The 19,644-nt window shown below is 52.0% G+C and overlaps 1 protein-coding gene across 9 annotated transcripts; it reads right to left on the bottom strand.

Annotated features, from left to right (window-relative positions):
* Positions 1-475: 475 nt before the first annotated feature.
* LOC140700061 (SWI/SNF complex subunit SMARCC2) lies at positions 476-19,550 on the bottom strand. 9 transcript variants are annotated; one of them, XM_072972617.1, is made up of 30 exons: positions 19,317-19,550; positions 17,141-17,260; positions 16,462-16,547; positions 15,925-16,006; positions 15,731-15,823; positions 15,048-15,117; positions 14,748-14,817; positions 13,984-14,059; positions 13,697-13,828; positions 13,475-13,590; positions 12,720-12,844; positions 11,672-11,731; positions 11,480-11,517; positions 11,081-11,211; positions 10,723-10,794; positions 8,959-9,072; positions 8,344-8,497; positions 7,566-7,658; positions 7,214-7,330; positions 7,059-7,121; positions 6,507-6,765; positions 6,100-6,261; positions 5,762-5,826; positions 5,395-5,530; positions 5,154-5,320; positions 4,644-4,778; positions 3,162-3,543; positions 2,774-2,857; positions 2,435-2,500; positions 476-1,878 (listed from the first exon to the last, which is right to left on the bottom strand). In XM_072972617.1, the coding sequence occupies exons 1-30, from the start codon at positions 19,425-19,427 to the stop codon at positions 1,802-1,804; spliced, it is 3,456 nt and encodes a 1,151-aa protein (XP_072828718.1). In that variant the 5' UTR covers positions 19,428-19,550; the 3' UTR covers positions 476-1,801. The 9 variants fall into 9 exon arrangements, with proteins under 9 accessions (XP_072828718.1, XP_072828717.1, XP_072828714.1 ...); XM_072972616.1 differs by having other exon boundaries at positions 7,214-7,333; positions 19,317-19,549; XM_072972613.1 differs by adding an exon at positions 18,563-18,871 and having other exon boundaries at positions 2,435-2,857; positions 7,214-7,333; positions 19,317-19,457.
* Positions 19,551-19,644: the final 94 nt, after the last annotated feature.

The raw sequence follows: 19,644 nt of genomic DNA on the forward strand, positions 1-19,644 counted from the left end.
GCACTGAAGGCCTTTGGTGAGGGAGCCCAGAGTGTTTACTGGAGCGAAAGTCAGGCCATATTAGCATTGCCTGAGCCTGTCTGTCACCTCAGCAGGGCTAGGGGCCAATAATAACAATTAGTGAGTGAGATGCCTGCCTTCTCCCCGCCTAATAAGGGAAGAAATGAAGCCAGCACTTCTGAAAGGATAAATAGACAAAATCTCCAGGTTGTGAGGATGTCCTTCCAAGTCTTAGATGGCTATTTTTAGGGCAGGTGAGAGCCTCTGCCCAGCTCCTGTGCCAGCTGCACGGCCCTGACAGCTGTGCTGCCCTTGGCCTGCTGTGGAGAGAGGCCCAGTGTCTGCGGGCCTGTGGCCTGCCGAGTGCCTCTAGCCCCAGTGAATGCCCCTGGGAAGGACTCCAGGGATGCTGCCCCCAGCCCAGTCCCCCTGCCTAACAGCCACAGGTAAGAGAACACAGAAGGCATCCACAAGATGGAACTGAAAGCAAATTAATTTATAAAAAAAAAGAAAAAGAAAAAGAAAAAAAATTTACAGAAAACTTTTGAACACAAGGTGCCAAGACGCAGAGGAAGAGAAACATGGGGACATGAGGAACAAAGGGCCTGGTGGGAGGGAACTAGAAGAATGGTTGGAGAGCCTGGAATCACTTCTGCCTTCACACAAGGATGAAGAGGGGAGAGCTGGAACCGGGGGCACTGGAATCTGGGGAGCAGAGCCGAGCTGCAAGCTGGTGGTCGAGCTGCTGGTGGTCGGCACTACCCCAGGTCAGGCACCATTCCCCGGCCCCTGACTGCTGCCCCTAAATCCCAGGGAGTCCCTAGCTACCAGCCAAGATTCTGAAGGTCTTGGTGGGAGACGGAAGAAGCGAGAGGGGTAACCCACCAAGTCAGAGAAGGAGGTGCTTAAGTGCTTTTTGACAATTTCAGGTTTTTAAAACTCCCCATCCTCTTACAGCTCCCCTCTCGGTGTCCTCTGGGAGCCCGCTCGCTGACAGCCCAGGGAAGGAGGCAGAACAGCCCCCTGTGCCCTTTCCTCCTCTACTACCTACCCCAGGAATCCCCAGAAATGTTTCCCCACCAAATACACATACACTGACATCAACTACGCAGGTGACTTTTAAAAAACACAAAACTGACATTCAGAGGGAAAGGGGTCATTGGCTGAGCTGGGGTGGCCTAAAACAGCAACAATGAGGAAGCAGCTGGAGAGCTTAGAGGGAATAAACTGGGGGGTGGGGTGGCCGAGGGGGAGCTGACTCAGTTACTAATGAGGGGCTGGAGGAGACAGATTCTGCACCCTATTCTATCCCCAGACCCTCTTCCCCTTTCCTAAAACTCTCCCCTCCCTCCTCCAAAAAATGTAAAAGTTGGATTTTTTCCACTGAGTGGAGGGAGCTCCAATGTGGCTTTTTAAAATCTCTCTACTTCCTTTTAAAGGGCTTCATCTTTTTTTCATCGATTAAAAAAAATGCAGTAGTTTTGAGGGGGTGCACCCTTAGAAGTGGTTAATTAGAACCTTGTATAAACACCTTCCCCCAGCCCTTCCTTTGAGGGCAGCATCCACGTCCTATCTTCTCTCCCAGACATTAGAAACATCTTTCAAACAGGAGTCCTTGAACAATCCGATATAAAAATGCACGCCTCTGACGGGCATGGTGGGGGCTTTGGAGGGGCAGGAGCTTTCCTTACGTAGTGACGAACTCTCCAGGCTGGGGGAGGGTCCCAGTGGTGGGGAGAGGGCTGTTCCTGGAACCTTGATCTCCATGTGGGGTGAGGGAGAGAGATGTCTGGCTGGCTCCTCACTGTGGGGGTGGCACAGGGGTAACCGTGCCTGGGCTCGGGGCCGTGGGGTCTGGAGGCAGGGGGGTGCCTGGGTCTGTGGAGAGAAGGAAGCTGCATCAGCTGGGGTGTGTGGGAGAGAGGGCTCCAGACCCAGACCACCACAGACAGACAACCAGGCTTGGCATGCAATGGACGGGCAATGAATGAACACCCACAATGTACAACTTCTTTTCCCCAGCACCCTCTCCCATCACACCCTGGGAAAACTGGTATACCCCCAAATCATCCTCCTGCCCCAAGGGAACTCTCTAAATGAGGCACTTGAACGTGAGGGGAACAAGCAAAGGGGACTCCAATCATCATGCAAACAAGTAGCTGTTTTTCCAGTTACAACTGAGATGCTCTGTGCCACAGGACTCCTCCGTGACCCACCAGTGAAAGGCCCCAACGTCATCCCAGAGGTGGCAGCTGCCAGGCTAGGGAATGGTGGAGGACAGCCAGAGAGGCCCTTCCCTCCTGTATTCTAATTTTATCAGAGCGTTCAAAAAGGATCGTGGAAGCTCTAGTGCCTGAACCCCTCCCCACCTGCCCTCCAGCCCTCCACGTGGACCCCTCTCCCTCACCCTTCTCCCCTCCAGGACCCTTCTCACCTGGCAGTGGGCTGGCACTGGGCAGGAGGTTGCCCTGAACAGCTGCCACAATGGCAGGGCTCTGGGCTGCGGCGGATCCGAGCCCCGGCCCGAGAGGCAAGGAAGATGGCATGGTGGTGGTCGCCGGCAGGTTAGGATGTAGAGGGTTCGCCATGGACACAGGCAGGTTAGGTGGGGGGAGAGTGGCCGGGGCGAACGGGAGATGGTGGTGATGCCCATGCAGGTTAGGAGGAGGGGGGAGGTTAATACTGATGGAGTCGGCTAGGCTACCAAATGGGATGATGGATGGAGCAGGGGGGGGAGGCGGCATGCCAAAAGGCAAACCCAAAGGAGCATTACCCGCCACGCCTGGGTGCCCGCTGCCTGGCACTGCCCCTGGCATCATTGAGGGAGGAGTTTGTTGGTTGGGGAACGGTGAGGGGCCTGGGAACAAAGAGAGACTGAGAAGATTAGAGACATAAAATCTCGCTCACCAACTCACTTTCACAGTAAGGTAACCTATCCACTCCTAGGCACCACCTTGCTCTTTCCTGATACTAGAATAAGTGGCAAATCCTTAGAACAAAACTCTGGGTCGAGGAGGGACTCCTGCTGGCTTAGGGATGTAACTGAGGTGGGCCCACCTGAAGAAATGATCTCCAGTCCTATCACATATCCCCTTTGAGGGGGACTGGAACATCCACCCCAATCCCTCTAGTCAGCAAGAGTTCCAGATCCCATCACTCACCATGGGGTCCAGGGGGGGGTACCCCTGGTGGGACTGCCCCAGGCTGGGGGGCTCCAGCTGGCTGTTGCTGCTGTGGCCCTGCAGTTGACCCTGCCTGCCCAATCTGTTCAGAGGAGCCCAAGCTTCCAGGAGGGGCCCCACTGCCGGCAGGAGCAGGGGCCACAGAGGCCGGAGCCATAGCCAACCCGTGGACGCTGGGCGGCCCAGCAGCGCCTGCAGGTGGGAGGGGCTGGGAGCCCGGGGGCAGGGCCGGCGGTGGCTGCTGCTGCTGCTGGTGCATCTGCTGGAAGTGCTGCTGCCGGGCCCGCATCTCCGCGTACTTCAGCTGCTCCATGTGGAAGGCTTGTCTGTCGGCCAGGAGCTGCTGCCTCTGGTACTCCAGCTGCCAGTGGCAATTGAGTACTGTTATCCGGGTTCAGAAGGTCCTAAGGGAAAAGGCCTTGCCCCCTGCTTTGTCTCCTGACAAACCCAGACTTTCGTTCTGGAAGTTTCTCATGCCAAATCTCAATCTTGTGCTTGGCTTCCTCTGTCCTCCCTGCCCTCCCCTCACCAATTCCCACCAGCAGGTCTGGAGGCCCACAGAGCTTCTCACTGCGGTGGAGCTCATCTGGTGGTAGCCCTTGCTCATTTCAGCTCCAAAGCTTTGAATTTGTCATTACGTTAATTCGGAAAACCCTCTAGTTCCTCATGTCAATTCATGTTCTTTACTTCCTTCAAAACTGGAGAAAAACTAACGACTCTTAGAAAGCCATCCCAGATCAACTCACTAGCCCCTGAGCTTTGCCTTTATTCTGTTATCTCCCAGGATTTTTATACTTGATCAGAAATCTCTTAATTTGCATTTATCAGACACTTTAAGCACTGTTTTAGATGTCTCCATACTGTATATTTGATATTTTTAAGGAGATCAGAGTCAGGGTCCCTGTCTTCTATTTTGTTTATATTTTCTCAAAAACAAAATGGTTCAACATCTTTTCCATCCCATCCCCTTTCTATGTTCACATCCTGGACCCAAAGCCCTTGGATTTGTTCTATCACTCAACAAATATTTATTGAGAGTCTACTCCGGGCCAAGCACCATTCAAGGACCTGGAGATGAAGTAATAAAAAAATGACTGGAATCTCCCCCATGGAGCAGACATTCTGTGGGACCTTGGCCTCCAGGCTCCACCTGTGGTTCACTTGTTCTTAACCACCTGGGCCGGCTCCTCTTGCCCTGGCCTGGGCTCTGCTATGAAGCCCTGTCAGCCTCAGGCTCTCTGCACAGGAAGAGCTGACTGTAAAGTTGTATGTAGATTTCTGAACTGTGTGGGGGCATCAGCGCCCCTAACCCCTGCTTTGTTCAAGGGTCAGCTATCCCAAATTAAGGAGTCTGCAACTAATCAAAAAAACTGCTGCCCTCTCCGTCCTAAACTGAGGCCCAGCTCAGTGTTAAGGTGGGGGCCCGGGGCTCGGCTGGCCTCTCCAGGCGACACAACTCACCGCTTCTCGCTCCCGGTCCATGATGGTCTCTAGCTCCTCAAAGTGCCGGAGTTTGATCTCCAACTTTTTCATCTGGGTTTCCACCAGCAGGGCCACCAGAGATTTGATCTTCCTCTCCTCCACGGCAGCCAGGTGCTAAGGAAGGAGGGGTGGGGCGGCCCGTCAGCAGGAGGACCCAGCTGCAGACATTCTGGGGCAGAGAAGGGTAGTGCGGAGGCTGGCAGGTTTTAAGACATAACTTGCTGTGGTCACAACCCAGAAGAATAGCATGGGCTCGACTGTCTTTACAGGGGCAAAGGATAAGACAACGTCAAATAATTCAAGGGTGAGAACAGGCCCAACGGCAAAGGCTTAAGACAGCTTAGAGAAGTGATGACTGGGCCCCCCTCTCATGATCAAAAGAAAAAGGACAGAGGCCAGCAATACCTGAAAGGCGACCAGGAAGGACTTCCTCCAGGTGACGGGAGATTAGGGAAGGGGAATCTCCTCCCCTGGGTCTCTGGCCCTCACCTTGGCCTTCACGGCGGCAGCGGCCAGGGCAGCAGCGGCGGCGGTGGACAGGTTGCCCTCGCCGATGTCACGCTCCACCTTCGTCTTCCTCTCCCCCTCCGACTCCACCACTTCCTTCAGCACTTCCTCCTGCCCTTCCTTGGGCTCCTTCTCCTTCTCCGGATCAACTGGGCCAGGAAAGGGGTCGTCAGCCCTACAGCCTCCTCATTCTCTGGCCCCGACCACCACGCTGGTGGCTCACCTATTGGGTCCCCATCGCTCTTCTCTGACTCCTTCTCGCTGTCGCCTTCCTTGCCTTTCTCATCATCCTTCTTGGGTGCCTCGCTGGTCTTCTCCTTTGCTTCTTCCTCTACAGTCCCAACTCCTTCTCGCGGCTCCTGAAGTCCCAGGGAAAGGAGAGCGGAGAGCATCAGGGAGGCTGGTTTGCACACAGAGGGCCCAGACCAGGAACTGAGTTCATGCCTCTTACTTGGGAGGTGACCTGGCTCCGGGACGTGGCCCCATCCAAGCCCAGCCCACGCCTGCCTGAGCTGAACAGAGCCAGCTTCCCCCTCCACGGTCCACGCCTGGCCCCTCCACCCTCCCAGCCCACATCAGTCCTGAGATACCTTGGGCTCCTTCTTCTCCTCCGTGGCCTGGCCCTCCGCCCGTGCCTCGTCAGTCCCGCTCTCCTCTGGGCCCAGGGGAAGAGGAAATGGGAAATGTCTGACAGAGTCTGTTTGCAACACTTTTCTAACAGCCTCTTCTCCTAGCTAAGCTCTTAGCAAGAGGACCAGCGGGGAGCCACAGTCCCCAAGGTAAAGTTCCAGGGAAAATAAAAACCTCACCCACTTCTCCCCATTCCTCTTGTGTTCTGAGGCCAACTGGAGGCAGGAACAGCACGAGGAGGCCAAGAGGCTCTGGGTCTTGGTAAAAAGGGAAGAATCCAGGAAGCTGCAGGCCTTACCGATCCGCTCAGGCTCATCAGAAGTGGTTCCTGCAATGCCACTGCTTTCTAGACCGAAGGCTGGGTCCGCCTTGCCTGTCACTTTGGCTGCTTCTTCCACTTTCCGAACATGGGCCTCCACCAAGGCTGTGGGAACCTCTTCCTTCATTTTGGAGAATTCTTCTGTAAGACCCAAACCCAGAGAGGAAGAGGCTGGGAGGGGGCAGGTAGGCAGTTCTGGCTCTCCCTGTGAGAGCATCTTCACAAGCCCATCTCTTCATCTAAACCCGCACAGAGGTGGACGGGTGCCTGGGCTGATGCCAGCAGCAGAAAGGCCAGGAGGGCAGCCAAGCTTGAGGAGGTTTCACAGCCTGAGTACCCAGCCCTTCAAATGCAAACCAAAGAGGGCCAGGACCCCTCCACATTACCTAGGGCTGACTTCGCGGCAGCAGAAGCCACTCGAGGATCGACAACAGAGGCCAGGAAAGCAACAGTGCTCATCACTGGGTTGCCCGATTGGCTGAAGGGGATGGGCTGGTAGGCCAGGGGGCCCAGGGAGGCCTCAGAGTCCTCCAGGTATGGGTCTTCAATGGGAAGCCGAAGAAAATGCAAGATGCACTCGTCCTGCGTGCGGCTTCCCACGTGCTCTGATACTTTGTTCCAGTCATCTTTGTACATTTCCAGTGCCTGGTGGTGGAAATACAACTTCACTTACTTAGCCACTTCCCTTGAAGGTCCGCTCCCCCCATCCCACTAGGCGGGTCTGGCTTCAAAGCTCCATGTCCTGGTATTTGTGCACTCTGCTGGGGCCAAGGGGACCTCCAAGTAGCACTAAGAGGACCAGGAGTTAACGAAATGGCCCAAATCCCTGGCCTGGAGCTGGTCCCCAGGGCAAGATAATGCTCTCCCTACTCATGACTGCATCCAGCACCCTGGCCACTTCTGTTTTCGAAGGACTCTCCTCCCCTTGCCCCAGTTACCTCCAGGAGTAGCAAGGTCTCCTGTTCTGTCCACTCTCGAGTGGCACTGGCCGCAGCTTTGCTCTGCAGGGGAAATGGGGGCAGGTCAGAGAGAGGGGCCCACAGCCCCAGAGGAGTGAAGGTGCACTCCTCCCGGGCAGCCCGCACTCCCATACCTTGGAGGGCACGTTCTTCTTCGTGTACATGTCTGTGCGCAGCCCGAAGTTCTGCATATCTGTTGGTTTCTCTTTGCTTTTGTCAGGGAAGTTGAGCATTTGCTGGGAAGCAGAGGTCTGCTATTTGTGGAGGGGAAAGAAAGAGGTGAGTCCAAGTGGCCACCAGGAGCCAGGGGCAGACAGAGAGAGAGAACAGACAGAAGGAGCTTCCTTCCCGCAGCCAGGGACACCCCTGGGCAGGACTTCCTCCCTCACTGCTGCGGTCCTCTGCTCTCAAGGCTCTTCTTCCCGGGCAGAGGCCCCCCAGTTAAGGGGCAAATAAGAAGCCCAGCGGGGTCTACACCCCACCTACCAGCTCTGGCTTGCCCTTAGCCGTCTCTGGCACCAGGTCATCCAGCTCTTTGCCCTTTCGCCCAGCCTTGGTATCAGCATCAACCTGGCGGCCCTGGGGGACAGAGCTTGGCGTCATGGAGGCTGGGCAGGAAACGAGCAGGCCGAGGCCCTGGAGGCCTCAAGACCAAATGCTGGGCGGCCCGCAAGTTCGGGGGGCACTCATGCCACTCCTCCGTGTTCCCTTAATGATTAATTAGATCAGTAGTTGGCATGTTACCCATTGGTATTCACACGTATCTTTACAGGTTCTCTTAGGAGCTGGACAAGTAGGTTCTAATCCTGGATTTGATATGCTGTGACCTTGGGCAAGCCACATAACCTTTCTCCTCTTAATTTTTGTAATGTATGAAATGGAAGTGAAAAAAAAAATGGAAGTGAAAAAAAACTATGAGGCAAAAATGAAAAAATGTTGGAAACATGACAAAGTTAAAAAATTTCATGCAATTTAATTTTAAGCCATTTTTCTCTATCTGCTCCATCCCCTACATGAGCCTGTCTGCTCCCTGAGGACAAGGAACATCTCTTCTCCCTCAGCACGTCCTCCCAGTCTTAGGTACAAAGGCTGAGAGAGGGTGCTAAACACACGGGGCTGATTCCTGTGGCCCTTTGCATCTCATGGAAAAGGAAGAAGCCTCAAAACACTCCTGAACCATTATCCTAAAAAACCAGAAAAGAAAAGTCCAAAGAAGCCCCGTTTTTGCCCCACCCCACCCTGTCCCCACAGCCCCTCACCCTACCTGCGGGGTCTTGGGCTGCAGGGGCACCAGCCCTGATGGTGTGTCCGCCAGGACGTGGAAGTGAGAGGTGGGCGGGGGCCCCATTGGGGTTGGTCGACTCTCAGCATCCACCTGGTAGTTAATAAGACCCCACTGTTCTAGGAAGGCGTGGACTCTGTGAGGAGAGAGGCAGAGACGGGGTCACCCGGGACAGCCAGACAGGCACACCCAGAGGAGAGCTGGGGTGGAGGTGGGGAGCCCTCTTCTCTGCTCTTTCTACGCCCTGAGAAATCCCACCTCCTCCCACCACCCAAATGCCAGTGACAGCCAAGTCTACACCACAGCTGGGGCCCCTCTCCCTATCCACCCGCCTACTTAACATCTCTTCTTGGGTATCTCGCTGGATAGCTAGTAAAGTGAACCAGGATCCTTCTCCACAGACCTGCTCCTTTCCTTCCTCCACCTTTAGAGACTGCCACTGCCACTCCCTCAGGTGACCAAACCTGAACTTCACCTTTCTCTAGAGGTGCTTTTCCCACTCGTCCCCTATGCTCCTTGCTGGCCTCTCTACCCCAGCCAAGAGGCATCTGTGGGCAGACATCCTCACATACCCCTGCCCCTGAGCTGCAGACCCACCTCATGATGGCGCAGACATCGCCCGCCAGGTTCCTGCGGCAGGCAGTGGACGTGAGATACTCCTGCGGGTTCAGCCGGTAAGTGTCAATCATGAAGTTTCGATAGGCCAGGTAGCTTAGAAGAGAAAGAGGTGAACGATGAGAGGGCTGAAGGGTAGGGAAGATGACACGAGAGCTAAGGACTCCTCCTAGGTGACAGGGACAGAAGAACTCACCTGGCTCAAGTTCCACCTTGGGTCTACTGTGTGCTAGACACAAGGGATTCAAACCCTTGATGTTGTTAGTTAAATAAATTATCTCCTTGGCTATACTTGGGGATGTTTCATCCAACTTATGAACAAGTAATCAAAAGGTAAGAAAAGGTGCCCTTAACTCCAAAGGCAGATGCTAAAGGGAAGGGAGTCCTTATTGGTGTACCCACCTAGTCAGCATGACATGGTACTGAGAATATACGTTTTGAAGGTGGAAAGGTCTAAGTTCAAATCCTAGTTCTCCCGTGACGGCCCTGGGCAAGTTGCTTAGATTTTTTGAACCTCAGTTTCCTCACATGTAAAGTGTCTGCTGAGAATTAGAAAGGTCTGTAAAGATTAAGTACAATGCCGGCCACGCTGTCGGAGCTCCAAAAATGGTAGCTGCTGTGTGGTGTAAAGTTTGAGAACATGAGCCAGGCTAAAGGATTCATGTCCCAGTTTTACTACTGACGAGCTGTGTGACCTTAAGCAAGTGACTTAACCCCTCTCTACCTCAGTTTCCTTATCAGGAAACTGAAGATAATAGGACCTACCTCTGAAGCTGATGCGAAGATTCAATTAGTTGAGGTATGTAGGACACTAAGGGCAGTGCCTGGGAGACAATAAAGCACTCAACGCATGCAGGCAACTACCATCATTTACGATCTCATACTGAGAGTGCACAGTGTAGAACAGCTCAAGTTCCAACCCTGCCTGCAGATCACGGTGAACTCGTGTCACCTGTCACGCCTTCCTTTTTCTCTGGAGAGAGCAAGGCTTCTGTACGCACTGCTCTCCCCAGGAAGAGGAGGAGGAGAGAACCAAACCAGGCTATGGGGAAAGAAACGCAGTTGAAGGGAGGGTGGCCTCAGAGTGAGGAGAGGGGAAGCTGAGGACCGGCTGGGAAGCAAGCTTGTTCGGTTCTCAGGAGGCCTGAGCTCAGCACTAAGTCTCACCTGCCTCACCATATTTATCCTGGAGCATCCCTAATCACAGAAGATGGCCAAACTCATCCAAAGCCAAGCAAGTCTGGCCTGAGGGGGAGCCTTGAAGGACATGAAAACTTCTGAACCCCAAGCCCCCACTTTATAAAATACTTCTCTCCAGAGAGCCCTCTCCATCCCTTAATTCACAGATTTGGGTCTTCACAGTCCCTCCTCCCATTTTTTTTCTATCAAAACCTATTCTCAGGGACCAGCCTAGTAACAGTCACTTACATTTTAGTCAAAGCTATTACTTGTGCCAGGGATGTGTGCATTTTAGATGGCGTCAGTAATTATGGATGGAAAGGCTCTGTGCCCTGTTGAAAGAAATGGAGGCACTGGGGCAGATACCTGTTTTGTACAGAAAAGCACGCCCCCAGGCAGATCCTAGACAAGCAGGCTGGGGGTGCCTGTGGACAGGGACCACATCTTTGGAAGCCTAGCACAGGGCCTGGCTCGTGGAAGAAGCTCAAGAAATGTTTGCTCAACTGGATCGGGAAGGGTGAATGGGGGGCAGGAGGGAGAGAGAATCACGAGCTGAGGTTTCCTTACATTTCTGGAGTCTTGGACTTGTTCTTGCCATTGAAGAACTCAGGAAGCGCCCTCCGCTCTATGGCATGAACACTGCAAGAGAAGTCAGGGTGTGCTCAGAAGGCGCCAGTGGAGAGACGGGAGCCTCAAAGAGGAAAAGCCCAAAGATGGGGCGGGCAGGAAGGATGAGACGCTTGGAGAGAACTTCCCGCCAGGGCTGGGAGATTCAAAGAGGCCAGAAGCCCCACTAAAACTGAACTGTACCCAGGTCTGTCTGGCTGAGGAAGAAATAACTTATTTGGAGGCAGGAGGAGGAACAGCACGCTGAGCCCCAGCGGCAGGGAAGTAAGGGTTTAATGAGACGCTGGAGCACTGCTACCTGTTATAGTCAAACCAGGCAGCATAGCTGGGGATGATGATGTGGTGGGTCTGCTCAGTTACGTTGTCCTCGTGCAGGTCTGGGTTCTTGGTCTGCTCCCCCTTGTTCCCCGTGCTGTTCTCATCTTCATCCTATGAGTATGGAGGCTGCTGGACTCTCAGCATTTCCATTTCGCCCCAGCAACCCTGTGCTTCTCCCACCTCCCAGGAATGTGGGCACTAGAGATGGGGGTGGGAATCAACAGTTATGGGCCCCAGGACTCTGACAGGGTCAGAGCTTTTTGAGCAACAAGTCTAGGGTGGGAAGCGTCTGGGCAGTGGAACGTTCTGGGTAGAAGGAATTTTATAATCACAAGTCAGAATCACATAGAGAGGTAGGGCCTCTCTAAACTGGCTCCACCTTGCCCGTGGTCTCCATGCTTTCATCCTCCTGTTCATCTGAAAGAGAGACATCAAGATAGAAGGCTGGAGCCTCCTGAGGCAGGGGAGAACAAGTGTGCTCTCTGAAAGGCCCCAGCAGGCAGGGGCGGGTGGCAGCCTCCCCTCCCCTCCTTCAGGCTCTGGATGCCTTGCCCCGAGCTCCCCGTCTTACCCAGGTCAGTCATGGTGCCTCCTTTGACTGGGGCTGACTCCGAGTCCTTCTTAGTGTTGACTGCCATAGGAGAGAGTCACTTTATCAGATAGGTTCTGCCTAAATCAGACCTTCACCTCCACTGTTAACAGTTTCAGAGAGCTCACTTTCTTCAAAATCCTGCTCCATCTGATTACAAAATGTAGTAACTTCCCCCAGTCACAATCATTCTAGGGCTTGAAATTCACTGACCTGGCCACCTTCCCCCCTTCTCCAGCCAAAAATTCATTTAACTCAACTTCTTTCTTACAAAGAGGTGTCTTCTATGTACATTCATACACCATTCTTGTCTTTGATAAACCCTTGTCTTCATCTATGTGTCTGTAAGTTCTTAAGAGACTGAGATAGAGTCTGAGCAAATCTTAAAACATTTTTGAAAGCAAAGGATACTCGCCTCAACTGAATTCATACATGAAAGTTTGGGAGGAAACATGGACAGAGAGGAGAGCTGCCCTGACTGAGGAGGGGATAGAAGCTGGAAGGCCTCTCTCTCAGTGGCCTCCCCGGCCCTACTCCTGAAACACACTCCTGGACGTCTGTGGAATACAGGCTGTAAGCAGCACTGCAGAGCAGTGGTCTCCAAAGTGAAGATGTGAAAGATGGCCCACTGGAACACAGGCTGAGAGCATTAGGACTTCTGTTTGTATTTGCTTTTTAGTCTTATTCTTTACATTTTCCCATTTTTTAGATAACATTTGCCTGTTTTATAATGTTCCTAAAGTAGTAGTAAACAGTTTGTATATATAATTTGTGCTCAAATACATTTTACTGCCAGTAGTGTATAAGCCTGAGTTTGGAGACAACTGCTGTCAAGTATAGAGCACAGTCCTCAACTCAGACATGGATATGAAGTCAGAGGATTGTCTGTGGTGATGAAAACGATTCCAATAACTAGCTAAGCTGAAGGGCAAGGTCCTCTACACTGAAGCTGTGCCTGAGAGGTCAGCCTAACCAAGGGGTTTGACACAGGAGGGGCAGGACTGGGAGGGGCGGGCGGCCTGATCCATACCTGTTTTGGGCAGTGTCACCTCTTCCACATTGGGGACCGGTGAGGGCTCATCCATGTCTTTTGTCAAGTCTTCCTGCTCCTCTTCCCGGTGGCCACGCTTTGACTTGGTGTAAGGTGTTGAGGGACTGAGGAGGAAAGACAGTGCAAGGGAACTGAGTCCTCCTTAGACAAGGAACCTTTGGAAGTTGAGGTTCGAGAAAGGAAAGAGAGATTCCCAAAGGGACTGTGATGAACGTGATAAATACAAGTAACACCACTGTGTGGTCCACATGAAAGCTGCTAAGAGGGTAAATCCTAAGAGTTCTCAACACATATCATTTACTTGTTTTTCTATTTCTTCAGTTTTGTGTCTATATGAGATGATGGATGTTCACCTAACTTATTGTGATGATCACTTCATGATGTATGTATATCAAATCATGATGCCGTACACCTTATACGAAGCTGTATGTCAACTACACCTCAATAAAGCTGGGAAAGAGAGAGAGAGAGAATCCTGAGGGCAGGGCTGAGCAAAAAGAGAAACCAATCACTACAGAGTGATGGGAAGAGGTGAAGACCTTTCATTTCGAGATTGAGTTTACTAGTGGCCGGGACCAGAACCAACCACTGGCCAGCTACAGAAGGCCTCCTCATCTCTGTCTCAGGCTCACCCAGGTCAGGGCCCAGTGGTTAAGGGAAGGGATTTGTCCTTCCTGCCTTCAACAGGATGTGGACAGAGCTGTGAAGGTGGGGCAGGCTAGGGGCTAGCCTACCCTTTCTTAGCATTCTTCTTTTTGGCTTCTGGGGTCGGTGAAGGAGATGGGGAGCACTTCCTCTTCTTATAGTTCCCCCCCTTCTTGTCCCGTCGATCTGAATCTGGGCTGTTCACCTGCAAATTGGAGAATTGGGGCAAATGTCAGCCAACAATCTCCAGCGAAGACTTGTTATGAGACTTAAGCTAAAGGCTCAAGGAAGAAAAGAAGAGGAGCTTTCACCTCATCGGTCAGTGTCTTAGCTGAAATCTTCTTTCGGCGGGAGACGGGATTTTTGTCATCATTTACTTCGTAGTCTTCCTCGTTCATCCATTCATTGAAGGTGTCTGTGTCCAGGATCCACTTTGCATGAACCTGAAGCACAAAGGCAGACTGTGCTGGAGAGAGGCCTGGAGGCCCCAGCTCTGTCTGTGGACCCTTAACATAGGAGCCTCTGCTTCACCTCCAAAGAGTGGGCTGGTCCTGGCACTCTTCTTGGGGGATGACAGGGGCGGACAAGAAAAGCTCACCTTCCTAGGTTTCTCAGGAGTTGGAGCATCTTCCACAGATGCTTCAATTTCACTGGCTGGGATCCACGTGTCATAACTGCCATGGGGATTAAGCATGAACCAGAATCAGTGGGATGGAGTCATGGAAAAACGAAGTACAAATCTTTTCCCTTTTCCATTTAGAAAAAGTATTGGGTTGTTGGATTATTTTTTGGCAAGAGTATTTTTCCAATTAATATTGGGATTCTTTTCAGTATAAAATACAAATGATCATAAATCATTTCAAAAGCAGAAGAAGGAGAAGGATCACCCTAACACAGATACTTGTGATATTCAGCGCATTAGTTCCCCCAGTAATTTTTTTCTGTACAATTTTGTTTTCACATAACTGCAATAATAACTACATCCTACTTTTTACAATATTCATCTACAAATTATCTATCTTACGTCTATCAGTTTAAAAGCTGCAAAACAGCCCACTGACTAGATACACAAATTTGTTGAAACATTTTCCCACTCTTAGACATTTAGATTATTTCTACCATTTACTTATCAAAAATTATACTATGATAATCATTTCACACAAAAAACCCCCATCCTTTTAGCCTAAGCCTTGTCTAGTATGTCCAAGACAGAGGATTTGCGTAACGGGGGGGTGGGGGGCAGAGAACAAATTAACAGACCTAAAAATAACCCCGAAAGAGTGCCTTCTTGCTCTGCTAGATGCTCTAGGGCGTCTCAGTTTGGCTCCTGTACCTACACCTGCCCCAGGAACCCGTCCTCACCTGTCAGGATAGTAGCCCCAGTGCAGAAGAACCTGCTTATCCCTCTTCATGACTGGCCGCACCCATTCTTCTGGGGACAGAGACAGAGCAGGGAGAGACATAAGCTAAAGGGGTATATGCCAAAAATAACTCTGTACCCAACGCCTGCTGCAGGAGGGACCCTGGGAATAGGAACAAAGATGGTAGGAAGATTCAGGGTTGAAAGGAGAGAGGAGCCCAGGCCCTATGTAGCTGCTGAGTTGTCCTCCACTTCCTAGTCCAAGCCATCCACTGCAGTGACCAAGAAAACCCCAGTCTCACCTTCCTCCAGGTTCCCCGGGACAGGACACACAACATGGGAGGCGCTGTTCTTATCCTCGGTGACTGTTCCCTGCATGGCACAAGGAGAAGCAGGTAAAGCAGAGGTTATGGACCCCTCCGAATGACTCACGGGTGTAAATAAACCAAAGTAAGACTTAACCACAGCTCTGCCTTCCTAATTAGATCTTGCTCAGAATGGTATTAAAGTTAGTTTGCATTCTCCAAGCACACATCAGCTGAGTGGCAGAGGGAAATAGCTGGGACTGTGCTAATAATGGAGAAAAGTCAAAGAACTGAAAATTGCTACAGATAACCCTCTGAAAAGACAAAATCTATTACACATGGGAAATGTAAAGTCAATTTTATGCCCCTGTACGTCCCAACGACACCTGCTTGTTATTATAGAGTTCCAAAGAGCAAAAATTTCATTTATCTGGAATTAGACAACCTCTAGCTCAATGGAAGCAGATGCCCCTCCCCACCAGGCCCAAGCAGTCTCTAGGAACAGTGATCCAGACCTGTCAAGACTGGGAAATGGAGAAACAGACAAAAAGAGAGGCTCAACGCTTTAATTCTAATATTTTTCCAAGTAGGTAGGGCTACCTCAGGGCAGCTTCTTGTAGGGAAAACATCAGGAAGAGGGTCATGGAGTTTCTGAAACCTCTCCTGACCCATCCACTCACCTGATGTCTCTTGATAATGTCTTTTAATTTCCCTAACAGTTTGGGTTCAATTTCTGAGCACAGAAAAATGTTAGGTCGAGACAGGCAATTATTCTGTGGGGAGAAGAAATAAATGGGATGAGGTCACAGGAAAAGGGTGTTTCGGATTCTCACTGAGGGAAGGGAGATGGATGCGGGAGGCTCTTGACAATTACCTGCACCAAGGACTTCTCAATGGTCATGAACATTTCCACATTGCGGTCCATGCGTGATGGATTCTGGAAATCGTAACGCCGCCTTGTGAAGAGGCAATAATCTAGTAAGTGGCAAAGCTCAAGACTGGGGACGAGGTTAGAGTATGTGACTTTTTTAACATGGGAAATTAGGAGGCAATCTTGCCTTCAGTTTTGCCAAAATCACCTGGGATCTGGGGTTCACTAATCTCAACTCCATGAATCACTTCATATTTAGTCCAAAAGGATGAAGAAAAGCTTGAGATGCCAACCTAAGAATCCCTTTTCCTCTCTAACACACATGCTGATGTACACACACACACATTCACTCATTCCTAGAGTCTATGTTGGTTCTGACTTCCAGCCATTTTTCTGACCTAGCAAGTCAGGCCTGCTGACCTAGCAAAGTAAGAGACTTGCGAGAATGTCTGTGCTCTCCCACCCCACAAAGACCCCAGGTAATCATTCCCTCTAAACTAAAGATAAGAAGCACAGAAGACAGACGAGAAGACATCTCACCATCCCTGGTCACTCTTGAATTTGTAGGCAGCTGCAAGTATGTGGCATAGGGAGCCCCCTGCTTTGAAATCTAGGAAACATTTGATCTACAAAATTGAGACAGAGAAGTATGTGAGAATTACATCCTGAATTGTCTTATGGCTTAACAATCTTTTAACAAAATCCCATGATGAACTGATCTCCCTCTGGAAGCTGGAATTCTTTAACCCCTGTGCCATTGTATCACGTGGCCTGGAAGAGGGGAGAAAAAGAAACCAATATTCGCAAAGCCCCGTCATGTGCCAAGCACTTTACTAGGTCACCTCCTTAACCACTACAGAAATGCTACAAGGTAGATGTATTATTCCCACCCAGAGATGAAGGACCAAGATTCAAAAGGTATAAACAGCTTGCCCAAGATTACAGAGATACCAAGTGGCACAAGCCTGTGCAAATCCAAATCTCACTTCTTTTAACCATTTCATGAGTTTCATGACTGTGCTCAGATACTCCAAGACAACCTGTTGCACAAAGTATTACTAGGACAAAGGGACTGGTAAACTGGGGACTCGGTCAAGCCAGTAATGCAAAGATGATGGTAGGAAATTATCCAAATCTCAAAATTTTGACATTTACAAAAACATAGAAAACAACTCTCTTTCCGGTTTGGAGGATTCACCCCCTTGCTTTTTGCACTCACCGGCAGTTTAGTGAGCGGTGCATTGCTGACATGTTTGCCAAAAACTTCTTCCTGAAATTGTAGTAACTGTACAACCAGGCTAGACAGGGACTTGTTGGTAGGTGGTTCAGCTTGTATATACTGGGGAAACAAGGGAGAGGAAAGAAAAATAGACCCCAGATCAGTCGTCCACCATCTTCCTTATCTCTTCCTCAGGAGCTCTGGAAGCATCTAGGGCAGAAGAAAATAGCGTCTTCTTTCCTGATGTGTCTAGTCTCTATAAAGAAAATGGCAGAAGGGAGGCTCTAGATGCCCCTCACCAGGAAGCTGAAATTCTGCTGCCCCCAGCCTAGGCGGCCAGTGTTGCGTGCCGGAGGTAAAGGCGGCTTCCTACTCTTCCTCAGCTACACCCTAAAAATGGGGTTCCAGGACCCTGATGTCTGAGGGGTGTAAAATTCTAAAGATTCGTGGACTTCAGAATGGAAGATGGAAGCAACATCTTCAAGGCTCTAAGCGAGACAACCGTCTGTTTCTTGGGGTAACTTTGTGGCAGGTCAAGACTCCCCCTATAATACAGCCTAATGAGGCAAGTGCAAGGAAGTAAGGTGGGGCGGACAGACGGAGAGTGAAGTGTACACTCTGCTTCTGCGAGGAACTGGACACAAAAGTCTTCAAAGGCCTTCCTAGGTGGGAAAGACCAGCTACTACCCAGCCTGGTGGGAAACAGCAAGGTAACATCTGTCATTTCTCAGGAAACTGTACCCGAGACAAGCAACCTTAAGCCTTCTTAAACATTTCCACAGTATGCTACTTAGCATCCTAGCCTTCTGTTCTCATTTAAAACTGAGCCAGGAAGCTAACTTTCACTTTACCTTTTGACACCTTTTTCCTCAACCCTAATCATAGAGAAAAGTGCACCTTTCAGTGGGAGGTGTAAAGAGATCCTTGAAAGAAAAGGTAAACGACAAAGAGCTAAAAGCTAGAAAGCTGAACCAGGTCACAGGCTGTCAATCCCCCGAGGCCAGAGATTAAGCCCCTAGACTGATCTTCCTTCCAAAAGGTCAAAGGTAAAAGTCTGGGAACCACAGTCTCACGCTGGGGAACAGACAAGCTACAGACCCAGCAGCTGTCTGTCAGGATCCTGACACCCAGAGAGACCTCCGAGAGCAGGGCCGGGTTCATAACCAGGATCAGAGGGGCATTCTCCTAAACCGCCCACCGCATTTCTGGCAGGCTGCAAAGCTGGGCAGGAAGAACTAGGTTGCGAAGGAAAGTCATAAAGAGAACCCCTAACTGGGGGTAGTGAGAAGGAAGAGAGATCATTTCCAGAGGAAAATTCTATGTAGAGAGATTCCCTTCAACCAGGCCTAAAGACAAAGACACCACCAGGAAGAGGTCTGGTAGAAAAGACAGGTAAGGCTTCTTGAACCCTTTGTTCATTACCTTATTATCTCCTGTTATGGGGTGGGGGTTTACAGACATAAAGCGTGTCTTAGCTTCTGAACCCCAAACCCAAGGCAATGCACGGCCAGGTGACGGGGTGACTTCATTGTGAGGCTGAGGAGTGGTTTAAGAAGGGGTCGCTGCCCAGGAACTCCTATACTCTGGTTCCCAAAGAGGTTCTGTTGCCCCTTGGACCGAGGTGGGGGACGAGCGGCAGACAGGTGATCCCGGGGTGGGGGCCCTTTTCAGGCTGATGAGCAGTCAAGGGCCTGCTCTGTGGCTGTTTACCCTCTTGCTTTCATCGTCTCTCTGAACACACACAAAGCACAGGGGAGGCCTCAGCCCTGCTGGTACCTGGCTCCGTGGGGAGCTCTGGCGGGCACCGTGGCGGGCACGCTGTGGGGCGGGGGGGGCATTCCGTCCGCCCCCGGCCGTCTCTCCCGGAAAAGCCCGGAAGGCGATGGTTTACAGGAGGGTGGGCAGCTGGCAACGGGACCCGCCGGGGCAGTGGAGAAAAACAAGGGGCAGAGGGCGCAGCAGTGGGGGCGGGGGCTGGAATCAGAGCCTGGGGGGGCGGCAAAAGAGGCTGGGGGAGGGGCGCGGGGCGGCGGAGGGCGCGCTGGGGCTGCTCCCGGCGCCGCGGGGGAGGGGCCGCGGGCCGCGGGCCGCGGGAGGGTGGGCAGGATCCGGGGGGGCCGCGGGGCCGCGGTCCCTTTGTCCCGCCCCCGGCCCCCGCGCGGCCCTGCCCGCGTACCTTCTTGTAGTTCTTGCCGAGCCAGAGTCGCACGTTGTCGAACTGGGTCACGGTGTCCGCAGCCTCGTAGTACTTCACGTTGGGGCCGCCGTCCTTCTTCCGCACCGCCATCTTCTCGGGCTCGGGCCCCGCCGCCGCCGCCCGCCCCGCTCAGCTCAGCTCCCGCCTCCTCCGCCTCCTCCTCCGCCCGCCTCCCGCCGCCTCCCGCCGCCGCGGCCGCCGCCTCCCGCCGCCTAGGCCGGCCCCGGCTCGTGCAGCGCCCCCTGCCGGCCGACCTGGCGCGGCGGCGGCGGAGCGCCGGGCGCGGGGCGGACCCCGGCGGCCTCCC

This window comes from Vicugna pacos, chromosome 12, assembly GCF_048564905.1.
Source record: "Vicugna pacos chromosome 12, VicPac4, whole genome shotgun sequence".
Classification (NCBI taxonomy): domain Eukaryota; kingdom Metazoa; phylum Chordata; class Mammalia; order Artiodactyla; family Camelidae; genus Vicugna; species Vicugna pacos.